The sequence below is a fragment of the Platalea leucorodia genome (genome assembly GCF_965183815.1).
Source record: "Platalea leucorodia genome assembly, chromosome: 1".
In the NCBI taxonomy this organism is placed as follows: domain Eukaryota; kingdom Metazoa; phylum Chordata; class Aves; order Pelecaniformes; family Threskiornithidae; genus Platalea; species Platalea leucorodia.
Genome location: NC_138823.1, coordinates 67,466,215 through 67,493,117, shown reverse-complemented (window position 1 = coordinate 67,493,117; position 26,903 = coordinate 67,466,215). Strand labels below are relative to the sequence as shown.

The window sequence follows — 26,903 nt, the reverse complement described above, 5'->3', positions numbered from 1 at the left end:
AGAAATGTCTTTAATAGGGCTCATACTCTATACTATGCCTCCTACCTGAGCTGCCTTGTTGTAGTGGTAAACCACTGGATTTTGCTATTGCCCAGTGAACATTTGCCTAACATGTACATTGGCATTCCCCCAACATCTAATGCCTCTTGCTCAAAGCAAAAAGTCTTCCAAACTTCTGTCTGCTTTGGCCAAAAGTTCCCAGGAAACAAAGCAATGTTCAGTCTCCTCCCCTCCTTATCCCTGAACACATATGTGCAACTGCCTCAACCAGAGCTGAAAGTTTTCCATCTGTCCAATTATATCATTGTACAAAGAAACCACACGACTGAAATTTATATACTTAACTGAGCTTTGATTTAATTCTCTTAGTAAAGTCCTAGAACATCAGCATCTTCTCTTCCCACATCTTCCATTAAGCTGCTCTCCTCTGACCTGTTGGAGAGCAGGCAAAAAAACCCACCCCAGATATCCAGTTCTGTCATTACCACAAAAATAACTTACAGAAAGTGGTACTCCTCCAAACACAATCATCTGGAAACAGATGCATTTCCTGACTTAACTGACTTCAAAGTCAACAAGATTGTACAGTTAAACAGTCAGGTTACTCTTGCTCATTACTCCTGGAGTATGAACAGTTACTTTTAATGAGTTCAGAGACGATACTGTACATGGCACGTCCCATCTGAAAACACTCAGAATCCAAATAATCTCTTTTTTAATTTTGGTTTACAGATGGCAGCAGCATTGGTGGTGTTCTCCCTACTGACAATGGAACTTTTTTTTTTAATTCTACAGCAAGGAAGAAATTGCAGATGTTGGTGTAAAACACTTAAATGTCAAACCTCATCTTCTGAAATACCTGTTCTTCTTTAGACAGTGTATATTTCAGATAGTTGTTAGGTTTTGTCCCAAGTGATTTCCAAGAAAACTCATCCTTCACTTTGAGAACATCCATACAATTTTGTTCCTGGCTCTTTGAACTCCAGCTCTGTGAACATGCTGCCACACTTCACTTTCACTGGAGTATTTGATAACATGAACATTAGAGCAAGATTGCAGATCCAGCAGCAATAACAGGAGCATCTCATTAATTTATATCCTGAAATAATACCAGACTCATACTTTACATAGTGCACTTAATGTAGGAATATCCATACTTTCCATGCTCATTCACAAGACTTCACTACTTAACTCCAAAAAATGCAGTTTAATTTTTGTTCATGCTTACTATACAGGTCTGCAAACTGTAGAAAAAACACACCTACTATTTAAAATGAAAAAACAAAGGCCAAGCAAATTCAGAATTTATTCTTGTATCTCCGTGACAGAATACAATGAATTTCCTGGATCTCTTGAGGGAGAGTTATTTGTGTAACTGGTAATACATCCATGGGAGAGTTTTGAGAAGTTCTGCATATATATTGAATATATAATTCTGCATTGCAGTCCCCAAAATGAAATCTGAGTTGCCGTCTTTGAAAAGTTACTCAGGTGGAAAGCTCTTCTACCTGTAAAAAAAACCCCACAAAACTAAAACATATAAACAAACTTCATCAGGCCAAATTTCAGCCTCTTGTGGACAAATAAACCCTAACAGTGGCTTGCAAATTGGCCTCCTATGTCTGGATCTTCAGTGAAGTAGAATTCAATATGGATAAAGTAGAATAAAGGAGACATCAACAGTATGAATAATCTTTTCATATTAGAAGTAAAAGATGTTGATTGCTTCAAAATGATTACTGAGGCACAGAGCTTTCTGGATTAAAGCACATCTTGCAATGCTTCTGACATGCGGCACCCTGTGATGCTGGGACTCCTCCAGAAGTTAGCTCTAACTTGTTTACCAAAGTTTCATGTCTAGATTCTTCACTTTAATAATCAGATATTTTAACTCTTCTCATTCTGTAAGATAGATCACAGCTGAAAGATTCTAACCTATGACATTTCTGGAGATGTGGTGTTTCTAACGAGCATAAGTTCTTAACCTGAATTTTCCACAGAACACTGAGCTTGTAGTACGTTAAGCAGTAGTTTTCTAAAGGTGTAGGTCTTTGCAACAGGCTCCTGTATTCCATCACTCTTTTTACAGTCTTGCTGCCACACCTTCTGTCCTCTTATTCAATCTTGCTTTCTGTTCCATGCATCCTTTACATTACTCCTCCAAAACAAGACTTTACAGTCTTGAAGCAAGAACCTCTTCAGTTAGTGAGCATTACTTTTAACGACCATTTCTGATGAGAAATACAAAGAAATCTCTATAAACTGCTTTCCACTAAAAACACTAGCCCATAGCCAAACAAATCTGTTGTTGTTGCTGAGGTATAAATACAATTTTGGACTGCTCAAATCCATTGGATTTTTAGGAGACCTCTATGTTTTCAGAACTTTTCCAGAAATCCTGTCAAGGAGTTTCATTACCAATATTTCTAAAAAAACAAGATCTGCACGCAGTACTCATGTCTGCTGAGGCAAAGTGTCTCATAATTGTTCACACACTTGAATGATACGTCTTGCATTGATATTCTCTTGTCAACACCAAACCACGAGAGCAGCCAGTGAAGCCCAGTCTCTTAGAAAATAGACTCTGACCAGTGCTCTTCTAAATCCCTCTCTTGTGTTGGTTCGTCAGGGTCCAGCAAGTGGTGAGCTCAGCCTGCAGCATTTCCCTCAGTAGAGGACTGACACCATCACTCTCCTCTGTGCAGATGTGTATTTTCAGGAACCCTTGATCAACTTGGTTCAAAAAGGCTGAGAGGTTCAAAAGATACTGAGGAACAGATGACAAAGCCAGAAGGTAAGCCTTGTTTCTTAAGAGAACAGGCTAAGAAGATAAAGTAGAAGTGAAAGGCTTATTTCTTGTGATGACTGACTGTACAGCCATTTTGGTTTTTAATCTTCTCCTCAGTTTTTATCAGTATTCCCATATCTGCCAATGTTGTCTGCTTCCTGTACTTTAAAAATCTTGTATATCATCAGCAATGCCTTTACAACAGGATTTCCATTTCCACTGTGAGCTAGTTATATTCCATGTTTTCAACCTTTCACCACAACTCTTAATTTTCATTGACATATGACAGTCTGGATTCACATTCTCAGTTTCTGGGGGAAAAGACAGCCCATCAACTGAGTTTACCTTGAACAGGTCTTTGCTACTCCAAGTCCACTACAATAAAGAGAGGCAGAACATTCCTGTGATGCAGCTAGGCAACTCCAGCACTGGTAGGGCTGCATCTGCAACAGTGCTCTGTTAGCCTGCTGATTTAGCTTCTTAGCATACTGCCTGAAGCTTAGGAGTGCATAAAGCTGACAGACAAGTGAGATTGCTTAGCCTGGGAAGGTAAGAAACTAAAATACTGACTATCCATCCCTCTACTAGATAGATACACAAATATTTAGATATGGAAAGGCATAATTAAGGTTTCATGCTCTAAAATATTTCTTTGCTCAGCAGTTCACTAGATAGAAATCTTGGAAGAATGTTCAGCATATAAAGAGAAACACAGTTATAGACACATAAATCTGGAAAATGCAAATACCTGAACTACTAGAAAAGCAACAAACATTAAAATCCCCAAGCAATATCTACCCTAGGAGGCTGGAAAGAAAAAAGTGTTATACTTACAATAGACAGTCTTGGGTCTCAGGGCTTTCTCTTTCTTTAATTATGAAGATGCAAGTCATCCCAAAATAAAATAAGAAAAAGAAATTAATGTGCTGCACCAGTTGAAGGAAAAACCCTGTACTTCCCGAGAAGCCTTTGCAGATGAATTACACTACAGGCCAAAGTTTCCATTATCAAGTAGGAAAAATTGGAGCCTTTATGATTTTCTGCAAAAGCTGGAAGTACTGACAAAAGTATACTTACAGTTAACACAAGGTTAATTTCAAGAAAGCCCTGTTATTAATGAAGTTTTAAGATACGATTATGGCTTGAAACACAACATCTCAAGGATGCCAGATAAAACCTTGAGTTCTGCATGATTACAGCTCCTCAGTTTTCAAAAAATTGTATTTCCAAGAAAAAAAAAAAGAAAAAGAAAACTCGCCCCAAAAGGAAAAACAAACTAACAAAAAGCAGCTCCGCCACCACTTTGAGTGGATTTGGCTAAACCTTAAGGCTAGCCAAATCTCCTGACAGTACATTCATATCATGAAGAACAGGAAAAGTGGTTTTCATCAGCTGAATCCAGAACAGATTGTTTTTTGGCAGAATCTAAGGAAAAGAGGAACTTAAATTTCCATTTCAGAACATGGCTAAAATGATCTTGACTCATTTTGAGAACTTTTCAGCAAATAAACACAAACTTGCCATTTGCACTAATGAAACAATAAGCATGATCATTCTACCAGGAAAGCAGCTGTCTGCCCAGAGCAGTCCATGGAGCTGAGTGCTATATTTTCAGTATTCAGTGGCATGGAAGAGATGTTGCACGTCAATGTGACAATTCAGTAGGAAGCAAGACTGACACAATAGTTAATTGTTTAAGAAGCCAAATAGCTGTTCTTTCATGGCAGTTATAAAAAAGGAAGTTACCTAAGTCCCAGTATCGCCACAGATAGTGGGTGGTGGTGTATGAGCTCAGCAGGATTTCATAAGCTTAGAATACAGGCACAGTCTCTCTTGTAGTTAGGCTGCTGCAAGTGTTTTTGTTACTTGTCATTCTACAGAGTTTTACAACAAACAGCTGCTAATACCTAACTTTTCAGACAAGCATAGAAAACATCAGCAACTGTGAGCTGCTGCTCAGAGGTTTCTTCCTGACCATTTTCAGACAATCAGCTTTGACTTTGATTGCACTTGGATTACCTTGGATTACTGCTTTTGTTAATATTAGAAGTGGAGTTCCACAACTGAAGCTAGCGGGTCCATTTTAATTGTGACCCCTTCTTGAGGCTTCTTTTTTTAAAAAAAAAAAATAAAAGAAGCAAAACCCCAAAACTACATCAGGAATGAAGATTCTCACACATTAGGTAAGAAACATATTCTCTGTCCTGGGTCATGTGTTGCAAGCAAGTTGCAACAGCTGTTTTTGAGCTAAGACTATGAAAAGTTAGGGTAACTTTTAACAAAGTGTCTAACTTTGAGAAGCCAAAACTCAAAAACTGCTGTTTTTTACAGTTCAAACCTCCCACACACACACGGTAATCTGTAAGAGCTACTGCATAAGTTAGTTTTCCACACAATTCCAGTTCACAGGTTATCTAACAAAACAGTTTCACATGCATAGTTAAGTATTATGTAAACATAATTTAGGTGTTCCTGAATATATACACTCTTGAAATCATATCAGCTAGGTGTTAGCAGCCCATACACAGAAATTCTATTTATTTTAACTCTTCAAACTTATGCTAAGCAAATCAAGTTTTTTTGCAAAAGAAAAGCCCTACAGTTTAAGCCTCTGATCACGAAGATAAGCTGCAGAACATAACAGCGTACTTCTTGAGACCAAACAAACCATACAACAGCAAGGCAGTTTTCCCGTAACTGAAACCTAGCTACGTTAACATTCCAAGTATCAACACAAAAACGTCCAATTAAAAGGTTTTTCCAGCACAGTTGATTTTAATGCCATACAAAAGGACAGAAAAGTTGCCTGTACATCAGGTATTTTCAACCACAGGTTCTGATGCATGACAACCAGAGGCAAGAGGTATAGCAGAAATGAGAACACTGAAATGGTGAAGACAAAAAAACTAATAACTCTCTTCGGAGATCTGAACATTCCTTGTTTCTAATGAGGTTGCAGAGTTCTGAATGCAGATTCCTCTCCTTTTGGAATGCAGTACGCATTTCTACCCTATCTCTCCCCAGATACGAAGGGCAGGCAAGGAACCTTGAATCCTTGATAGAATCAGAACGGCCCTCATCTGTGCTCCAGACACAGCTCACAGAGGAGGCAACACTCTTCTGCTGGTGCCATACCTGCAAAGGGCTGTTCAAAACACACGGAAAAAAAGACATTCCACTCTAGGATTTCTTCTCTAGCAAACTGAGCAGTAAAGCTAATGCGTATTTGCAAAACCAGAATAAAATATATCACATGCCATCATACTCCAGGTATTTGCATAGCAGGTAAACTTTATCTAGGGACTGCTCCCTCAAAAGGGCCTAGCTTTTTAGTCAGCTGTCAAAAAAAACCCCACCCAAAACAAAACACCTTTCATGCATTATATCCCCTCATTGCTCTTGCAGACTTGGTTCAATGAAAAGCATTAGTAAACTTATATAAACATTCTTTTCTAACCATTTTACCATAATGGCCAGAAGTAACATTCATCTGGTTTTCAAAGTATATAATACAAGCCAGTTCCAATTTCCAAAGAGCTAAGAACTACATGGACATGTATGAATGCTATTTTGCCTAAGTCATTTTCCACCCCCCCCTCTGCATCAATACCTATTCAGCAACAAAACCACAAAATCCGTCAGTATGCAACTATACAAAGGCCGTAAGGCACTCTATGCACAAGATATACACAGCCTTGTACTGTGGTCATCCCGACCCCACAATCTTTTGTCCATCAGTACTTTTTACAGGGGTTTGGCCCCACGAACTATCAACACTAGAAAAAAAATTACATGTGTATTCTGCTTATTACTCAAGCTCCAGTTGAAGGACACAGAAAGCATCATAGCATGAACACTGAAGTCAGCAAGAAATACAAAATCTTGGCACAACAAAGAATCAACTCTCAGGGACAGAAACTAAATGAACTCTAAAGAGGTACACTATATAGAATTAAAATATTACCTGGTATTTTGTAAATTAAGCATTCAAAGACTTGAGAATTTCTATGTTTACGTTTCATATATCATAGAATGCAAGTGGCAACAATTTTATCTTATTAGATAACTGATCATCTGTTATTTGACTAGAGCAACTACTCGGAACCTTGTTTGAAATTTATGTGAATATTTTTTTCCAAAGTGCAAATGGAAAAGGCTTCAAATAAACAAAACCTAATCTAGTAACAAACTAGGAAGAAAGTCATTGCACTAATAATTTGCTTGAAATATTTTGTAATTACTTCTATTTTATGACACAATATGTCATCCAGTCTATTTCTATCCCTTGAAATCTATCACACATCAATACAGTGGGTTACAGAGCATTAAGCCTGCAAATATACAAATAAAAATACACATGAAACAGCTCAGGACTCACTTTCTTGTAAGTACGTAGACTCAGCTTAATGCACCAAATTATTAGCCTCTAACACAGTCAAAGGAATTCCATGAGGCTTTAGGTATAGGCTTATTCTCTTTTAGTTTGAGAAGTAACAAGACATTCTGGGTAAAAGTAAAACTTCTGTCCAATTTATAACAAATCTGGGCAGCCTGCCTAAGCTGCCATGAAGAGACAGATATTTACATTCTTCCCTTCAGCAGCAAATGATTTAGACACTGTCAGTTCAAATACCCAGACTGAGAATCACTATGGGAAAAACACCCTAAAAATCTCTAACTCATCAAAAGCAATATCCCTGGAGTCCGAGAAGTATAGCACATTAGACTCCCCCCTCCCCCGCAATGTCTTAATTCTTTGGTTATACATAGGTTATTAATAAAAGTCCTACTAATTTCATGGAAGCAATTGCATTCAATACAATTTATCTAAGAAGTATGCTTAGATGTTTGGGAAGTGGCCTTTTGCAAATTATGCATTCTGATGCTATTGTTTAGGAGTCAACGGTACTGACATACGGGTGAGCAAACCCATCAACGTGTAAAGGTGAAACAGAGGTATGCAGAAGTAATCTAGATAAATACCTTATGTACCTATCCAAAATCCAGAATAATCAAACTACCCAGGTGACCAAAAAAGTACAATGAGCACGTACACAAAGTCAACTGATGTATTCCTACAAATCTGTCAGACAGTCAAGCTTTACTAGTACAGCTACTCAAAATAACATGTTTTACTTTGAATAGCTGTTGGGAAATGTACACCAGTGAAATGAGAACCATTTCACACACGTAGCAAGCGTTTACATTTGTTTCTTGGAATTTTCCCAGCAACTGTCCGTCTCCTGATGAAGGGTTATTTCTTGTGTTTTTGAAACTTCCTCTGGTGAAGGGCAAGCACAAAGTATCTTTACCAATGCCATTTTAAAGACAAATTGGTAGCTGAAAGAAAAAAAAAGAAGTCATCTGGCTAAAGTCATCAAAAAATGGCTGGTAGGTTGGCCAGTGTTGCGATTTAAGTAAAGAACTACCACCTCCTCTTCATTTTGTTCTGCTGCCAGGACATCCTTTGATACTATTTTGAACAGGAATTCCTCTAGTAAGGAACAAACTAAGAGCTACTCACTAGCAACAGCTAGCCTGTATCAAAAAGGAACATAAGCTCACATAAGCTCATAAACTTTTATGGTTACTTCAAACTTGGTGACACAAAAATTTCTTGTGATAACTCAATTCTGATCTTCCTCTGCCAAAACATATAACAGATTTCATAATTTAAAGAGAGGAATTAGAGGTAATTGAAGACCATGATGATGCAATCTTGGAGAGTTATTCCTACAGAAATGCAGTCACATGACTTGCCAGGACTCCACACACCAGCATCAACATTTAACATCTAACAAGCATCCAGCCTACCTGATTCTTCTTCACTATCAGTTTGCAGTCCTTCATAAACTCAATAAAGTTTGACGGACGTAGCCTAGCATACACTGAATTCCAAGAGCGAAACAGAAGGAAAACTACACACATTTTCTAAGAAAATTTGTTCTAAGATATTTTTCTAAGAAAAATGTTCTAAGATACCAGTCTTTACACTTTAAAAGGGAGAAACAGCAATAATTGGATTGCTATGAAGGTTAGCTAGGATATAAAAAGAAATAACCACAAAACCAAAAGAACTTCTTGCATCAGCAAGAACATTTGGCAGGACATGAAAAATACTACAGTACTGTACACTTCTATTGGATCAACAGGGAACAAGACGACTGAATCCTGGGGGAAAAAAGTGTTTGGAGAAAGTGGAGCCACTGACTCAAAAGTAAACACTATTAGCGATCAGAAAATAAGTAACAAAATACTATTAACCTGTCTGGAAACCAGGAGGTGGGGAGATGCCCCTCATCTACAACTGAAAGAAAAGGAGCACAAACACTTGAGAAAGACAGCACCACAGTTAGTCTTTAGTGTTCTAGAAGAATAAAATGCCATTAAGGAAACATTAGAGCAGGCACTTCAGTGCCACAATACAATCTGATGACAGCAACTGTAAGTAACAGAGGGAAGTACGGACAACTGAGTAGGCCTCAATTTTATAAACTGAAAATGTGGAATTTAAAACAGAAGATAATCATCAGCTAATCAACAGTCAAAAGTTCAGTCAAACGTTTATAAAAGCCTCGTCTCTCAGTACAGCCTCACAGAACGCTGCCTAATAATGTAAGCACAAAAAAAGCAAAGGCAGTAAACCAGGAAGTTGCTTTTGAGATGCTTCAAACAAACAGAACCACAGGACTTGGTAGTTAAGCCTATGTAACTCCCACAGGAAATCCGAATCGATGTTACTATCAAAGTAACAAGTAAGCTTGTTTTATTCAAAGTACAGGTGAGTTATATAGACTTGGAAAACAGAGCAGTACTTTTACCAACTCTATCCAAAACAGATGTTTGCATTATTTCACCATCTCTGACTTCCGTGTAATTCAAATGTTAATTTCACAACTAACACACATGTACCTTTAGGTAGGGTTGAAAACAGCATTGTGAGATTCCCACCTCATCTTTTTCTTGGTATTTTTCAAGTAAATTACTGTTATAGATCTACCAATGAGTTAGATAAGCACTTGAAGCCATGTGAAATAAATTATGGAATTTTACAAGAATGCCAGGTTTATGATTAAATATGCATATACACTTAATATGGAAAAGGGTTACCTTTCTATGCTTTGCACCACGATAGTGTGACTGAAGACTTATAGAACTCATACACGGAACTTTACAAACCTAAAAAGATAAATTGAAAGCACATCTTCAGTTATGCTATGGATATTCTGTAGTTGGCGAGTTACAAGAACTGGAATTACATTCGTTTCTACAGCATAATTCTCAAGGTCTTCTTCGGCTTAAAGAGTACAATTTACATGACATTTAGGAGAGCAGCATGCCCCTAAAGTGATCAGAAATAGTGTGCAAACCTGTTTAAATGATACTTAAATACATGTTTAAACATACTGGGTGGAACAACTCTTAAGAGCCTCTCCCTTCCCTCCTACCACCACTTCTGTATTCTTAGTTTTCTAAACTTCTCCAGGCTGGAAAGCCAACAAAAAGGGATGATCATACAGTGACTAGAAAGGAACAGAGACAAAATTATGCCCTAGAATAACTGCAACTCCATTCATTGTCACATCAAAGGCATCAGAAAAACAACGGAGGAAGACATCTGCATTTCATTAAGATCCACATACGCACATATACCATTACAATAATTAATGGAAGACAATACAGATCTACAATTATTTCTTACTATCTTTAGCTAAAAAAAAGCAATGATTAACATATGCTAATATTGTCTATTCTCTTGATGTACTGTCCCAGAAGTTTAATGCACCGGAAAAAAATTCACTGCTAGAACAATATACGATGAACAAATTTAACACATTCCAACCCAGAGTTGCAGCCTTTACACATAAATGACCCTTTGCAGTCGCCTACGAGAAATGCTTAACGGAGATCTGAAAGGCTACAATTAAGGACCATTATATTGCACCTGTGACTGCTCAAGAACAAACTGAATTCACTGAATCCTAGGACAAGTAGCTCTTCCAGGGACTGACCACGTTATTCTCCACATTAACAGCTTCTCTCACTTACAAGTTTGCCACGCTACATCTAGGTTAGGTCTGCATTTCTAAGAGCACGGTCTTTAATACCTTAGGCCTGCATTTTAGCAGATAGTCTGAAAAGCCATCAAGAAACGCACTCACTTCACAATAAAATATTTTTTTTTCAGATTCCGGTTTGCCATCTTCTGGCTTAACTTCTTCGGTCACAGTGTTCATCCTGCAAAACCGGTTCACTGCACACAATGAAAAAAAAAATCAATCCAACTCTTGCTTATACGGTACTTTTCAGCAAACAGCTGGGGGCGGGAGGGAAGCGTTAGCCGGATGAATTAGTCGATTATTTTGTTTCATTGCATTTCTAGATGAAAACACATTTTTTATCGCTAGGACACCTTTACAGCCTTAAGCCTTCCGGTAAGGGTACCCTCCCCGTCCGTCCTTCTGGAGAGGTTTCACAGAGAAGCCGGCCCCCAGGGCGCACCGCTCTCCGGCCGCGCACACCCCCGCCGCTCCCACCGCCCCCGCCAGCCGCTGAAGACACGGCGGTACCTCAGCGCCGCTCTCACCCGCTGCCCACCCCCGGCGCCTGCTTCAGCGGGGCGCCCGGGCCCGGCGCCGCCGCCGCCGCCGCCGCCACCGCCTCCCTCGGCGGGCCGGTACCGACAGCAACCCCGCACAGCGCGCGCGCCCAGCGGCATCCGGGAGCTCGAGCCCCCGCCGCTCGTCACTTCCGCTGCTCCACAGCGACGAGGAGACACCAGCCAGAGCACCCCCAACGCCACGCCCCCGCTAATAGGCCGGCAGCCAATAGGCAACAAGCCACTCGCCTCCACCAATGGGGAGCCAGCGCCGCCTCGCGCGGCCGGGAGCCTGAGCCCTCCCCGGCGGCTTCCTGGCGACCCCTGGCGGGCCGGAGGGGGCCAGCGCAAGCGGAATAACGGAAAGTAACGGTCGCGTCGCTCCCAGCCCCGCCGTGCCACCGGCAGTCCGCGGCCGGCCGTTGGGCTGGCAACCTCCGGGCCTTGGAGGAGGGGCAGGAGACACACTCGGCGAGGGTTTTAATTTAAATGCAAATATTTATTTTAAAATGTCTTAACTTTACACTTCTGACTGGTAATAAATGTAAAATATAATTTAAGAAATACACTTGGAAGTTCCTTCTAAAAGCAGACTGAGAAAACAGTACAAAAAATAACAGAAAAGTGCACCGGGTTTAACAAAATTCCAAAATATCAAATCCATGTTTTACTGCCTGTTTTTAATTAGCCCACTAGTGATCTATCTTGACATCTATTATACTTGTATACGAAGCAGCATAGTCGATACTGGTCAGGTTACATGTTACCAGAGGGATTTTCGTTCACTGGTTTTGCTTTCGCAGGAGTTGCTGGGTTGACTTCCCCGGGGCGGCCGTTGGGGCTGGAGCCGTCCCTGCCCGCCGCTGGCCTGCCTGAAGACTTCAGCTGTCGAAGCAGCCAGCACGCCTGCCCGAATCACGTGCCTAAATGCATGCGTTATATGCACAAACCGGTATGTTTTCCAATAATGCTCGGGTGGTTATGGTGGTCTCTCCAGAAATGTGCCCTTAATTTGGGGAATCATGCAATACCAGTTAGGCCAAAACTGTTGGTAGATCTCCACGCGCCTTTTTTTTAATCTTGTCCTCCACTGTGTTTCTTCAGGAGGAACAGGAATGGCACTTTGAATACAGGATTATTAGCAGAATTTGATGGTGGATTATACCCCTTTTCAAGATGAATGGCATTATTTGTACTAGTATTTTTCATGGGCATTTCTGTAACAGTCAGAGGCCTTTACATGGAGTCACATTAAAACGCTTGGTAATTCTTTGTGAAACCTAAAATACGCTAATTGAAAACACTGCACTGTACATGTTGTGTAATGCTTCCATACCCTTCTTTTTTAAAAAAAAAATTACATATTAAAAGTGCAGTTGCACAGTGAAAGAATAAACACGTGTAGAAAAAAATGAGAGAAGCAAAAAAGGAGAAAATTAGTTCCTTGATTTTTTGAGAGAGACCAGGTCTAAACACAAAAGGATTTGGTGGTACATACACTTGCAGTACGAAACTGCTGGTGGTAGTTCAGAGTTTCTTGGCAGTACAGCCTCCTGACGAGAGGATGACGTTTCACCAGCAAAGTGACCTTTTTTCCGTTTTAGGAGTACAGCTATAATTAGTGAGTACCTCTGTCTTATTAAGGAGGTAAGGGGGGAAACGGGGGATTGCACTTCTGCCTACCACTGTTCTTTTGGCAAAACTTTGGAAGTATGCCTGAAGTGGAAATAAAGCTACAGACGCAGAAAACAGAAAAGGTGGAGGCCACAATGCACCATCCCATGAAATCACAACGGTAGAAAAGCTAGAGGAAGAAAAAGGAAGTTTTTTTGATGGACACAACTGCCTTCAAGGAAGAAAGTGTTCTTTGGTTTCATTAAGAAGCTGTGTAGGGGGGGTAGGGGTGTGAGAAAGGACCCTTTCAGAAGAGGGAAGGTTATTGATCATGTAGGGGAAGAATCTTTTTGGCTACGACAAGAGTCGAAAGAAAACTGAATACTGTTACTGAGAACTGAGATAACTTTTGCCTCTTTGAAGTTCTTTCTTAGAAAGACAAATTAAAAAAAAAAAAAACACACAACAGTTGATGCTTGCCTCTCCTCATCTCACATTTTAAATGAACAAAGGAAGGATATATACAGTCCAAAAGTTAAAGAAAAAAAGAGGTTCAGAAAGGAGAGAGCAAAGTGTGACCTAAGAAGAGGCAGAACAGTGGTGTAATTCCTATTACACCCTCCTGTGCAAAATGGGGAGCTCTAGACCAGAACTTCACCTCATTTTTTTAACATAGCCTTTTAATTAGTTAAATACAATTACTGAGACTAGCTAAGCAGCCGATGTTCTTTCTACTACCTTCTGCCACATTTTTGTGTTAGCCATTGGAATCCCATAATTCTACCAATATAAATGTGAAACTGGAAGCTTTGGCTGTTGTACAGCTGTCCCTGGACCCCTGTTGCATCAAGGAAATCCCGAGAAACCTCAGACTGCGCAGTTAGAGCACCAGCTGCGCAACTGAGCTACAATGACCAGCAGCAAGAGAGTTGATGCAGACACTGAATTTGCTCGACTTTCAAAGAACTAAGACCAGGAAAGGAGCAGGAGCACTTCATGCCTCCTAGAATGATGTTTTCAGTCTGATTGAGAAATACAACTTAGCACTGAATTACCTCAATCTTTGTTTTCAAGAAATTATTTTCAGCCTGAAAGTTACAAATTCAGTTCTACAGAAAAAATAAGGACATGATTTCAGAGCAGAGAGTTATTAGCAGTGGGTGGAGAATTAATGCGGTAGTCACAGAATTACACCTTGACAGCAATATATCAATCAAGGTGATCTTTTTTCTTTGTCTTAACAATCTTTTTTTACTCTCCCTCTAAGCCTCCCACCAAAGAAAGCCTTTGCCTAAGCACAGGCAAGTGCCTGGATCTCCATATGTTTTTTTTTTTTTAAAAGTACTTTGCGGTTTTAGTATATTTTCCAGCCTGTCACTGATGATTTTGTTCAGAAGAATTTCTGACAGCATCATAGGGAAATGTATTTATAATGACAAGAACATATGCCACGTGTATTCAAACACAACAAAGATATATTTGTCAGGGTGGTAGTGTCTATGAACATAAGCTGTCGGCAGCCCTCTTGTATGAGTCTCCTTCAGCTAGATAAGAACCTTGTGACTACAACCTGAGCATGGCCACCCCCAGGATCTTTTTGCTCACTACACACGTTACCGAAGTCTGTTTCAGTTGCGACACGTGATTGCACATAGGACTTACTGTGCAAGATTTAAAAGAGAGGAAGAAACTCCAGGGAAAGAAACTCCTTTTCTAGCAAGAAATCTTCTACAATCTGGTTTAGGTTTAGGGTTTTTGTCTCAATATAATCAGAAAAGTTTTTCCATTTTGAATGTTTACACTAGGACAGTAGGGAGAAAGAAAGGAAGAGAGCAGAAAGAAAAGACAAGAAAAACAGAACAACGGCTCTATACCTCCATCATTCTGAGATTGGGATTTTTAGTTACATGACACTCTGATGGAAGAAAATGAATACATTAACTTTTTTCTCACTACCTACGTCAATGTATGTACTCACAGGTAGGGGAAATGGTGTCCTTTAATTATTTCAATTAAAACATCACATATTGTTAAGACAAATTAATGGATTTTCTGAAATAGCTACAGTGGGTGAGGCTGTCCTACTTAAGTTCCAGTATGGCTTCAACACAGTTAAGAAAGGCTTCAACAGTTAAGAAAAGCTTCTAGGCAGCAGAAGCTGATCTTATCCCACAGAATATCCCTTGCCTCAGGCTTGTTGCCTCCCACTTAAGTATTTTAAGCACTAGGAATTTCCTGAAGAATTGCACATGCCCTGTCGATCTCAATACCATATCAAAGGATCAGCACCTGAAGTCTTCCTGAACTGGCTGATGCGCAAATGTCAGACCTCCCTATGCCATCCAGAGGGGACTCAGTTCTAAGGACTGTAATACATCATTGTGTTCTAATGAAGGGCAATTAAATCATAGAGATATACTTCACATTACTGTATTACAATCAAGGAGTAGGAAGTCAGTCTTTCCTACAGAGAATTTAGGTACAGTCCCTTGATCTTTCATTTCACTATTTAAATCTCCAAACCGAGGACCAACTGAAACCAGCTAACCCCTTGCACACTGCTGCCCTCACTTCAGATTTTCAAAACAAAGCTCTACTTTGGTATCCGAAGAGTCTAAAGTGATTATAAATTATTGATAGTGTTATCTACAGTGTAGGTCTGCCCCAGTTTCAGCCACTGGTGTCACCACATCCCAGCAAACCTTAGAAGGACCAGGCAAATCCATTCTTTTTGCTGTGCAAGTTTACCTGTAGCTCAAATCAGGTTGGTTTTCAGTAAAAATAGTGGCTTACAATGGTGTACTTCAGTTGGACTAGCATTTGTGTGGTGCTCAGCAGCTGTCCACTGGTAGCTAAAATGAAGCCACATTCTTAGTAAAGACAAGACCTTAATGGGAAGCTTTAGCATTGATAATAGTCCTTGCTCTCTGTGGACCGAGCAACACCTCAGAGGGAGACACATTCTCAGAGCTTTTAGAACTGCTCACCTTCCACACCAAAAAATACCCTCCCCGAACACCAGAATTCATGAGTTCATTCCGTCTCAGACTCCGGAGAGTTCATGGCTGAAGAAGTTTAAATGATATCATCAGTCAGGTGTTAGAGGCACGCACTAGAAAAAGAAAGGCATTTCTTTCAGCCTGAATGCTCCAAGTTCACATCAGGCAAGCGTGTGCATAAGCAACTTCTACAAGAAGAATTTTTTTATTGTTGTTACAATAAATGCATTGGGAGGCTCCTAAAACAGACTTTAGGGCTGCACTTGAGGGATACAAATACCAGCTCATTAAGGATAAAAGCTAAACACCGGTGACTGAAAACATCTTAAACCCTACTTCTCAGTGCTAGTTTTTAAAATAATACCAAAGCAACAACAACCACTAAGAAAACGTAACCATTTGAAACAACTGCTCTATCTTTCATGCTATTTACTGATCAGTGTCTGGGGATCGTTAATGTCTGCATACAAAAAGCTTTTATAAGATCAAATCAGTGGCAATTTAACAGGGTACAATGCAATGTCAGATTTCAGTCCAGACTCAATCCAGGGCATGTCTCATGGGGAGAGGATGAAGGAATATCTGTGCCTTAAAAGCAAATACCAAGAGATTCTTTTTTAGTGTTTTGTTTCCTCTGTTCTTTCCAAATGGTGCGATATACCAAGTACTTCGAAGGAACTGGTCTTTGTTTACTATCAACAGTGGTTAGCAATTGTCCAAAAAGAGGCTAAGTTGCTGATCTCTTTATAAGCACAGTTTTTAGGAGATTGCTGCATGTGTGTGATAACTTAGACTAGAAAGAATTCCACCAATACCACATTTTTTCATGTGAGACCTGGAATAACAACTCAACCACAAATTAAGTGGGCCAAATTCAAATGTGATGCGCGGGCTAAGTGTGTTTTTCTTGGGTTCAGACTTTATGGAACGATAAGGAAGCAAACCTGACTGGATTTACACAGGGGGGAGTCAGAAGGTGACATCTCACTTTTGAGTCACACGTTCATCTGTCCTCCTGGAAGAAGGCCATTACATCTCTTGTATCAGATTAGATTCTCTTACGTGCAGAAGCTTCATCCCCCTCTATAATATCAATTAAGACGCATAAAATGCATCTGGCTTTGTTGGGAACATGAGAAAGATCATCCCAACTGATATAAACCAGGAAAGCCTTAGAGTAGATGTTAGAGTTATGTCCACAAAATAGCCTTTATTGTGTAACGGAGAGATCTGTTCTAACAACTAACCTAACTAATCTGTTCTAACTAACAACCTCTGTTGCTAGCGTAAGTTGCTTCTGCACTGAAGAGAGAAATCTGGCTGGTATAGTTCTCCCACTGTAGTCATGCCAGGAAATATTTCTAAGCACAGACAAGGCATTCAGTGGCACAGTCCTCTACAGAGTTGCACCTGGTGTGACCACTTACATCTGTGCAACACAGCACCATCATGTCCAGATGCGGATAATAGTGTTTTACAGTCATGTTGCATCCATGTAAATGAGAGAGAAGGTGCGAGGTAGTGCGAAACCAGGCCCAGGTACTCTCATTCAGAGGGGTGTGACAGTGAGCCCAAGCGTGGAATCAAACGAGCAGCTTTTCAGCAGTCATGCTGGCGTGTCCTACACTTGCCCGCAGCCATCTATTCCCACACTACCCTGTCTCCACACTATCCCAGTTCTGCCAGGCAGCTGCACAAGGAGCTGGACCGGAGAGTATTATAGGGTTCATAGCACAACCCTGCCAGCGCCTGCGCGGCCACAGCAGAGTGTCTGGCACCGGGACGTAAGCAGTGCCACTGCTGCACGCCAAGCAATGGCCTATGAGCCACTCTGAGAGAGTCTGAAAGGAACTGCTGCTCTTATTTTTGTGGATAGTGAATCAACAAGGCAGAAGTGTACAGCGCCACTGACATCTGACAGTCTCACTCTACGTGAGTAACCAGTTTGCTTGCCCAGCAGTATTTTTGCGATTGGGATTAAACTTATGTGACATGAACAGTGGTGTACCAGACAGCGGTGTAAATTCCACCATTATGGTCTCCTCTCTGAAAGGGGTCTGATGTTGCATTGCACCCACTGGTAAGAGTATTAAGCCAAGGATATCAAGACTGTCTCAAATAAGGGCAGCACATAGCCAACAGGGAGCTGATTTACCTCAGACACAAAAAAAGAGAGATGTTCTCATGGCTTGGGTATGGTCAGCTGGACTATGGCAGATTTAACCTAAGCTACGGTAAGACATTATTGCACTTCTTTACTGTCCACTCTTGCCTTTCTGCTGGGTAATACTGCCTTCTGCAGGACAGTCATCAAAAGGTACGTGTGTTATCTCAACCATTTCAGTGTAAAGTGCAGCATTTCAGATCAAACCGTTGTTCGTAAGCACTCAACGGGCATGCAGAGAATGTATATCTTCACATCTGCCAACTCTAACATACAGGCGGTAATTTCTATCGGAGAAGGCAGTCTTGGAGAAGAGCAGTGTCCCAGATGCAGAACCATTCCCCTGCCTGAAAACTACATTTATCCCACTTATTTATAGCATTCGGGAAAAGTTTATGCCACTTTTCTGGCATGTAAAGCCATGCCCTTAGTGACTAGCAGATATAGAAATAAAGACATTATAATTATTTATAACATTTTGAAAAATAAAACATTCATTATAGGGCTTCTTTCAAAAAGCACATATGCATCTAAGCTTTTTTTAAATGATGTGGGTTTTATATAGGTGAAGTTGATATAAAGTTGAAATAGTGCAATTTTAAAACAAAAGTTAGTGCAGGAGTCAAACTACAACAACAACAACAAACAAAACGGAAGTTGTAGATTTTTTTTTTTTTTCGGGAATACATTACTGCCTGGGTTCCAAGGAAATCTCTCAGTGAGATTAGCTCTCGGTGAGAATAAGATTTCCTTTTTGGGAATGAAACTAGGAAGCTTTTGAAAATAACATATTTAATCTTAGTGTGGGATTTGGTTTTGTTGTCAGGTGATGATGTCTAATAAGCTGCTATCAGTCAAAGAGATACTATCAAATAAAAAAGTGCATTTCCTTTGTTAATGTTACAAGTAACAGCAAGGAAAATAATTGGAGAAATATTTTCTTCTCATGTACATTTAACAGCACTTTGTAACTCATTTCTAGAAGTGGATAACATCCCGTTGTTCAGTCTTTCAAACAGCAACACGAAAGCCTGATGGCTTTACAATGGAAAGATATGGGTACTAAAACATTAGTATTACCAATAAAACTTGAGAAGAACTTCAGTTTGAAGTGAAATGATTTCTAATGCATTTTATGAAAGTAATTTATTTTAATTAATGCTATGCATTTAAATTAAGAAGCTATGTTGGGAAGCCCTTGCCTGTTGCCATCAATTTAATGTTGGAATAAAGGAATAGCTGATGCTTCTTATTAGAGTAGCAAAAAAATAAAAATGCAAAAATTCCTAAGGTAAACTGGCCACACTGAAGACCATAAACATTTTCTCTTTGCACAGAGGCATCACATCAGCTTGAGAAAAACAAACAGAACAAAGGCAGTATATAGCTAGACATTGGTAATGAACTGTAGACAAGAGACGAAAGATGATAAAGACAAATTAGCAGGTATACCTATGCAGTGAGTAATGATTATTTTTCTGTGCCTGAGGTTCGTTCTTTCTTTCTTCCTTCCTTCCTGTCTTTCTGTCTGTCTTTCTGTCTTTCTTTCCAAACATTGCTAAGAGAAGGGCAGTAGGAGGGGGTAGGGGGTGTAGGATGTGTGTGTGTCTGTGTCTGTTTTTTCTCACACACAGATGCACACACACACACACTCTCAAAATCTTTCCACTGGCTTTTAATTTTAGTAACTCATTTAACCCAGCTGGAAGAGAATCTACAACTTCTTGCTTTGAACATTATAAATACTCCAAATGTTATAAAATCTATTGTAAAAATGTACATTCAGTGGTTTTATGAGGCACAGGATCTGCTAATGTATTTTCAGGGAAGCTCATGGTTACTCTGTTCTGTCCACTGTTGGACAATGGTGGAGAATCCAGGGGCTCACGCTTGATTGCTTGAACCAAGCAAGGGTTTTTAAATTCACACGGCATTTTAAACACCTCGTTATTCTGCTCTTTCTCCTCCCCTGTGCTGGGGCTGTAGAAGTGGCCGTAGCACGCCATGTGCGGCAGGTCAGGCACGCTTTCCAAACACCCGGAGGAGTTCTGAGGGCAAAACGGGGCCACCTCCTTGTTACGTGAACCCTTGCAAGATCTGTTCAGGTTTAGGTTGCTGGGATGATTTGCTACGATGCATTGCCAATTATGAGGCGTGTAAAGGCAGTGCCTTGGCTTCTGACAAGGTGAGGCTGGCTCACAGAGGTCCGGTTCTGTTTTGAGGTGCACTCTATTGGGGTAGCTAAACACCTGCTTTCTCACCGAGCCGTTCTCATCCAGCCAGGCTCGGTTTTGCGACGTCAGGTAGTTATCAGCAATGTTTTCAGAATCGGAATCGTATTCCGTTTTGATAGGCATCTCCAAGGGAAAGGCTGCATCATAGAGAGACTCCGAGGGTATTAACGGTCTCTGCAGTTTCAGGTGGTCCGTCGCATAGTTCTCCACACAACGCTGTTGTACGCCCGAGTAAGACTGGCAGCTTTCTGCACTCCCCCAGTGGGAAGGGCAAGTTGATGCTAAATTTAAGAAACTTTGGTCTCTGTTGTAGAATGATCCAGCTCTCCTGTTTGAACATGTGTTCATTCGCTGGCTCATAGAACAAGAGCTTGAGTTTCTTAAAGTCCAGCTACTGTTTGTGGTGCAGTTGTTTTGAACACTTAAAACTGACGTGTTAGAACTGAGAGGTTCCTCTTGCATAAAACACTCACCGTTTGTATAAGGCTCAAACTTCACTTTTACATTATCTTGTTCATTTTTTACTGCTGTCCAGTTAAGATGCTTCCACTGGCCGAGAGTTTCAATGGCACTGTTATAGGGAAGTCCCTCCAGGTTTCCTTTCAAACTGGCAAAACTGCTTGGTATCTTCAGTTGTTCATCTTCTTCCCTTTCAATAACAGTAGAAAAAAATCAGTCAATCAGAGCTTTCTAAATGGATGCTTTCTGGGATACAAATGGAGTGGCTCGACATACATTACAAGCAATACTTTGTCCTTAACTTAATATGGGACTCTCACACTCCTGTCCATATAACCTTCGCATTTGTTCGAGAGAAAAAAAGTGTGCATGCATCTGGGCATCAATGTATGTGCATGCATCTGGGCATCAATGTGTGTGCACAGCTACCTTTCTGTGGCACTGTTTCATTTAAATTCTGACATACGTTTACTCTTCCATTTCAGGAACACAGTTCACAAAGACCTTAAATATTGTAGTACAGTATGGTAACTACCTTACACTTTTGTTCTTCCCTTAAAATATATCTAAATAATATTTGTGTGCAGAAAAATCTAGAGATAAAATGCAAAGAGTATCTTAAATGAGATGTATTTTGTTAACAAGGAATTATTTGGACACATAAGAACTTTCTGATCAAAGTGATTTGAGGGAGAACCATGGGGGTCTTATATTTTGAGAATGCAGAGTTAGCTGAGAGGAAATAAAATGCCTGAATTAAGTGTCCAGAATAGTCACAGATGTTCATATCGGGCGTAGGTTTGTTTCACATGTCTAACTTAATTCATGTTGTCTTTCGTTTTCTAAGATGGCCAGTGAATTCATTTTCCATGACCTCCAACTGAAGTATTCAACATTAGTGAAAAGCTCTGGCAGAGAGAGTTGCCTGAGCATTTCCATGCCCGATGCAGCAGTTTTCAGAACTTGGGGTCCAAATCTTCACGTTCAGGATTTGTCTGGAATTCACTAATGTGCTGATTCCCGACCAGGCAGGATCAGTGCTACAACCCACCCCCTCCCTCTCAGAGCAAGAAGTGGACATCTCAATAAGAAACCAAGCATGAAAACCTGGAGAGCTAGTAAAGGCTTCAGAATGCTTTTTTCTTAGCTCACTATTAGCAATTTTTCCCTTAGATATGGACTCAATGTGCAAGTATAGGATTTTCCAGTAGAGGGAGTCCGTGTTGTTACAAAGAGAGAATGTCCCACTGTAATAAATGTACACCAATAAAGAAGAATATTTTCTATTTTTTTTTTTCCATTAGGTATTAAATATTTTCAGTCCTCTGCTAAATATTGTTATCGTTGTTATTGATAGTCCCGAGATGCAAATGGTATGATACAAGTTTGCTGCAGAACTAGCTTCTCAGGAAATGGTCTAACTGGGAAGCAATGGACCGACCAAAATGCAATAGTCACAAAACCTTAGACACGCAAATGAAGAATTTTACAGTGAAATAGTATCTAGTGAAAATTCTCCAAAAGAATATATGTTTCCAGGAAGACAGCATACATTTTAACAAAAAAAGTAGTAGTAAGGATGAAGGCTATTGCAGACTATCAGAAGGACAGAACTGAAGATAATCTCGAAGGCCAACTCTTGTAACACTTCAGTCTGCAGGAACTATCAAGCACAAAGGAAGGATTTTAACCACTCAGAGGGTAAAAATGTAACTAAATAAACATCAAAGAGCACGCTTAATTACACAGAAAACAATTAAGAAATAGAGACTTGAACACAAGAAACAGCCCCTTTTAATCTGCTTCTTAATAGCACAGCATGATGATGTTTGTGCCGTCCCAGTAACGGTAAAGAGTTCCACCACCCTCAGGTGGGACCTCCTCTGCTATTCACGTGGATCCTGGGAGATACACTGCCTGCAAGTGATATCTACTCTAGAAGTTCAAAGAAGTTTTCATTTATTTCTTCCACCTGTGCGGCATCCTAAAGGAAAAAAAACAGTGGTAACAGCCACATTTTTTCCCCTGGGCCAGATGGTGGCTGTGTACACCTCCTGGCCCCTGCTCATTCAGGCCACCTTCTTACCTCTTCCCTCAGACCAGCTTGAAGAGATACCTCAACAAGGCCCACGGGAACGGGAACAGACAATCCCATGGGGGAAGGAAGAAAAGCCTATTTGGGAGGAAAGGGTAAAACCCAGTGGAGAGGCCTCTTTGAATGCAAATCTGTGAGATTAGCTTCCACTCCAAGACTGAGCCTACAGCAAACTAGATGTATCCATCTACAAACATACAACGAATATGAGCATCCCTGTTTAGATTATGTTGAACATGCACAACTGAAAACATGAGCTCAACTGTCATCCATAAAGAAAAAAAAAAAAGCTTAACATAATCAAGTGTTAAAAAGTAGAAAAAACAGGACACTAAAGCAGTGAAGAGTTTCAGCTGCAAAGTAAAACAAAACCCCAAAATACATTTTTGTGCAAGAAAGTCAAAACATATTAATAATCAAGCGTTTTGGTTTTGAAGTATTCTGTTTTAGTATGTATGTACGCTCAACTTCAGAAGAAAAAAAAGACTGAAGAAATAAATATTCTTTAGGATTATAACAGCCATTTCATATGATCCAAGACGAAAATGGATTTCCATTTCATAAGTAAACTAAATCCTTCTCATTTATCTCTTCTCTTAGGTCCCTACAGTCCTTTTAAAGATCTCATACATAAAGAATACATTCATTTTTCTGAAATACAGATTTTTTTTTAGTATTGGAAAATATACTTACTTTAACATTTGCTGTTGGGCAAGGACATATTCTGAACAACCACTTCGATACAGAAGTTGAGCGTTAGCTTGAACCCAGACCCAGTGATCTTCATTTGTTTGTACTTTGACTAGGGAAATGCCATTTTCTCCATTATTCTTTGCTATACAATTTAAAAGAAAATCTATTTTAATACACTCGGTATTTAGTATTTTTTCTTACCTCAACTACGGGTGAATGTTCACAGGTTGGTTTGCAGCATAGGAAAGTACAAGCTAAAATATGTCACAAAACTAGGCAAATTACATTTAAAAAATAAAACTTGAAAAACCTAATGAGGCACTTAAACTGTAACCAAGGATTTTTCAGTATTATTAGTTCATTATAATTTTTCCCTCTCAGTAATAGTACTATACCAACAAGAAAATGTTCATGAATAATGGGGCTATGACAAAGGAATGGTTTTAAAGAAGTTAAAGGTTTCCAGCAGGTATAACAGAAGGCTGAGTACAAGTCTACTCAAGAAGAAGTTGCCCATTGGGGTAGACTCACCATCAAAATTTTATCCATGGTAAAATCTGAAATACAGCATAGACTCTCATAATATTGCCACAGCCAAACACTGGAAAAGCATGAGTCAAAGCTGCAAGCAAATCATTAATTTTAAAGACAATACATTCTAATTTTCCTCTGTTTTCTGATCTTGGGGGAAAACTAGCATTTGTGACATATCATCCAGTTTTCCTCAAAGAGGGATAGATATTGTCATTAATTATTAAGATTTTCACATGATCTTATTAAATTCAGTGCTGCCATTTTTAGGAAAGCATATGTTGAGTATTCTTATGTAGTATGATTGTTTATATATCTGTAAACTTGGCATCACAGTATTTCTGCCCACTCTGAAACAGCAGATTGATCAGTACTATCTTTTGAGGCAGACAATTTTTTTTTGCATTTTTTAAAGAAGGGGTTTTAGAGAGAAGAAAAAAGAGAGCATTGGGACCAAAACCTGAAAAACCTAACAGGAGAAAAGAAAAGACAAGGTTCTTTCTCCATAAACTGTATATAATCCAGAAGTACTTAGCAGACACACCTTTGATTTGGTTTTCAGCAATCTGTAACACATTAGTGAAAGCAGCACCTTCATGATGACTGTTTCTTCCACAGAATTCTGTTGCTTCACACAGCCCTGAATTGCCTTTGGAACTGGAGCTGTAGAGAACAGAAAACGTGGAAAATTCCTTGTCAGTGAATGACAACACAGTAAAATCACAAACTCTGAAAGATGTGATCTTCAAGCTGTTGACCATTAGCAAAGACTTACGGTTTAAATATATAGTAACTAACACTAAATAATTATCTATGTTTCCTGCATCATTCAGTTGCTCAAACTAGTGTATGACTAGAATTCTGCATTCCATTAAGAGGAATAGTTGTGTTTAGGAACATTCTGCTCACAGCTCACTACATCTGGAATAATAAGTTTCAGCTTGAATTGATACAAATGCTGTGTATATTCTGCGCTGCCTATTCAAGGCACATCCAAGGTACGTACATCACACTGACCAGCAATGCACTTAAGAGTTAGGCCGACTTCAATTTGCAATAATCATCATATGGTTTGAATGAATTTCTTCCAGTCTTTAGTTCAAAATGCATGTTAGGGCTTCAAAAGGGTGCAAAGTCCAATTTTTCCCTTTATTAAGACCATCAGAAAAAAAATGACTATATAAATTTGCCCACCATCCCTGGCTAGCATGCTCCAGGCCTGAACCAAAGGAAACACTAAAGTTAAATGCCCACTTCATTCTTGTCAAATCCTTGGCCACTGTCCAGTCAGTCAGTAAAATTTAAGTAAAGCACCTCTCTTCTAGGAGCTGAATTCTGATCATCAATTAATTTCACCTGGGCCACTGAAAAACTAGCACGTGGAAATGACTTTCCAACTCCATTCCAAAAGCCTGCACAGTCCATTATACCAGCCTTCCAGTAATTTAATTCTTGTCAAAAGGAGGTATGTGCTAGAACCACATTACACGTCTGGATAGTAAATCCACACATACACAAGCATATTCTAATTAAAAGCCAAATTATGGTGCTGTCAGTCACACTGATGAGCATTTTGCTTCACAGCAATGGACCTCATTGCTGTAAGGTTATATTTAACCAAATAAGGCAAAACGTAATCCTAGCCCCAAACATCAACTAAAATTCAATCATAGAAGAGTAACGAAAATAAGTGTTAGGAAGGAAATGAGTCTGAACACAATCTGTCCTGATCTTCTGTGATTGCTACCGAGTGATCAGCCCCAGGCCATTTAGTGCAATTGTAGACTTATGTGTTCATAAGCCTTCTGTTCTAAGATAAATACATACACCAAATACATCTCATTTGACTCTATGTGAACACCCACACACACGCACATTCAGCTTTCTGAAGTTTTCATTTTCCTTTGTTTGCTATCAAAATGCCCAAGTCCAAATAATTGTGCTACCAGAAGATACTGATATTTGAAAACTCACAGTGAAAATACTTTGTCTTTTCCACTTTTACAACTAGTAGCATGACTTATTGCATTGGTAACTTCTGAAGGTTAGGAAGATACCCTAACTTTCCAGGTTTTATATAAAATTATATATATAGCAATATAATAATTAATATGTATTATATATAAAGTATATTATAACATCGTTATTATGTATTGTATAGTTAAATCCAGATAAATGATTTACTTTCCTAAGAAAGAGTTTTAAAATGGAGAGTTATTTAGCTTAATTTGTGCTTTTTATATGGTTAATAAACATAAAGTCCATAGTGTACTTTACTAACTGCTAAAAGATTAATTTGAAAATACTTTGTATTCACTGCTGCTGCATCATCAGCTTTGTGTTTTGCTTTCACAAGCAGGCTTTTCATCTTCATCTCTGTCACGGAAGGGAGCAGAAGTGGTACCACTATGCAGAATAAGGACAGCTGAGGTGGCAATACTGTTCCTGATGAGGACTTCTTCCTTTGTCCAAAAAGAAACTTTAGTTTTCCTTGGAACTGCATTGTCTGTTATACAAAAAAACCCAATAGAATTATCTTAAGCATTTAGTGTATAAACATTTAAAATGCTAATACAACCTATGGACCGTGTTGTTTAACACCAAAACCAGTTTTGAAACAGGGAGAAAAACTAGGAATTTCATTATCGTCATACCGTTTAAGCCATGCCATTTCAGAGGCATGGTGAGTGGAGGTACTATCAACAGTAAAATGAGACATTGGAGGCT

At 39.5% G+C, this 26,903-nt stretch overlaps 2 protein-coding genes across 8 annotated transcripts in view; both read right to left on the bottom strand.

Annotated features, from left to right (window-relative positions):
• Positions 1-11,476, bottom strand: part of LOC309595506 (uncharacterized protein) — a 39,996-nt gene extending 28,520 nt beyond the window's left edge. For 3 of the 7 annotated variants that reach the window (XM_082322550.1, XM_082322552.1, XM_082322553.1), the window contains exons 1-4: positions 11,359-11,476; positions 10,897-11,042; positions 9,899-9,967; positions 3,623-3,656 (exon numbers count right to left, since the gene is read on the bottom strand). In XM_082322550.1, the coding sequence (XP_082178676.1) occupies positions 3,623-3,656; positions 9,899-9,967; positions 10,897-11,025 (232 nt within the window). In that variant the 5' untranslated portion in view covers positions 11,026-11,042; positions 11,359-11,476. Of the gene's footprint in view, positions 1-3,622; positions 3,657-9,898; positions 9,968-10,896; positions 11,043-11,358 lie in introns of those variants that run through there. The other 4 variants (XM_082322554.1, XM_082322551.1, XM_082322556.1 and 1 more) reach the window with 4 other exon arrangements.
• Positions 11,477-19,927: 8,451 nt separating this feature from the next.
• Positions 19,928-26,903, bottom strand: part of AHRR (aryl hydrocarbon receptor repressor) — a gene marked incomplete at both ends in the record, with an annotated part of 66,235 nt that continues 59,259 nt past the window's right edge. Inside the window, 4 exons of the mRNA XM_082316534.1 lie at positions 19,928-21,047; positions 23,646-23,787; positions 24,721-24,839; positions 26,483-26,682. Coding sequence (XP_082172660.1) covers positions 19,928-21,047; positions 23,646-23,787; positions 24,721-24,839; positions 26,483-26,682 — 1,581 coding nt within the window. The remainder of the gene's footprint in view (positions 21,048-23,645; positions 23,788-24,720; positions 24,840-26,482; positions 26,683-26,903) is intronic.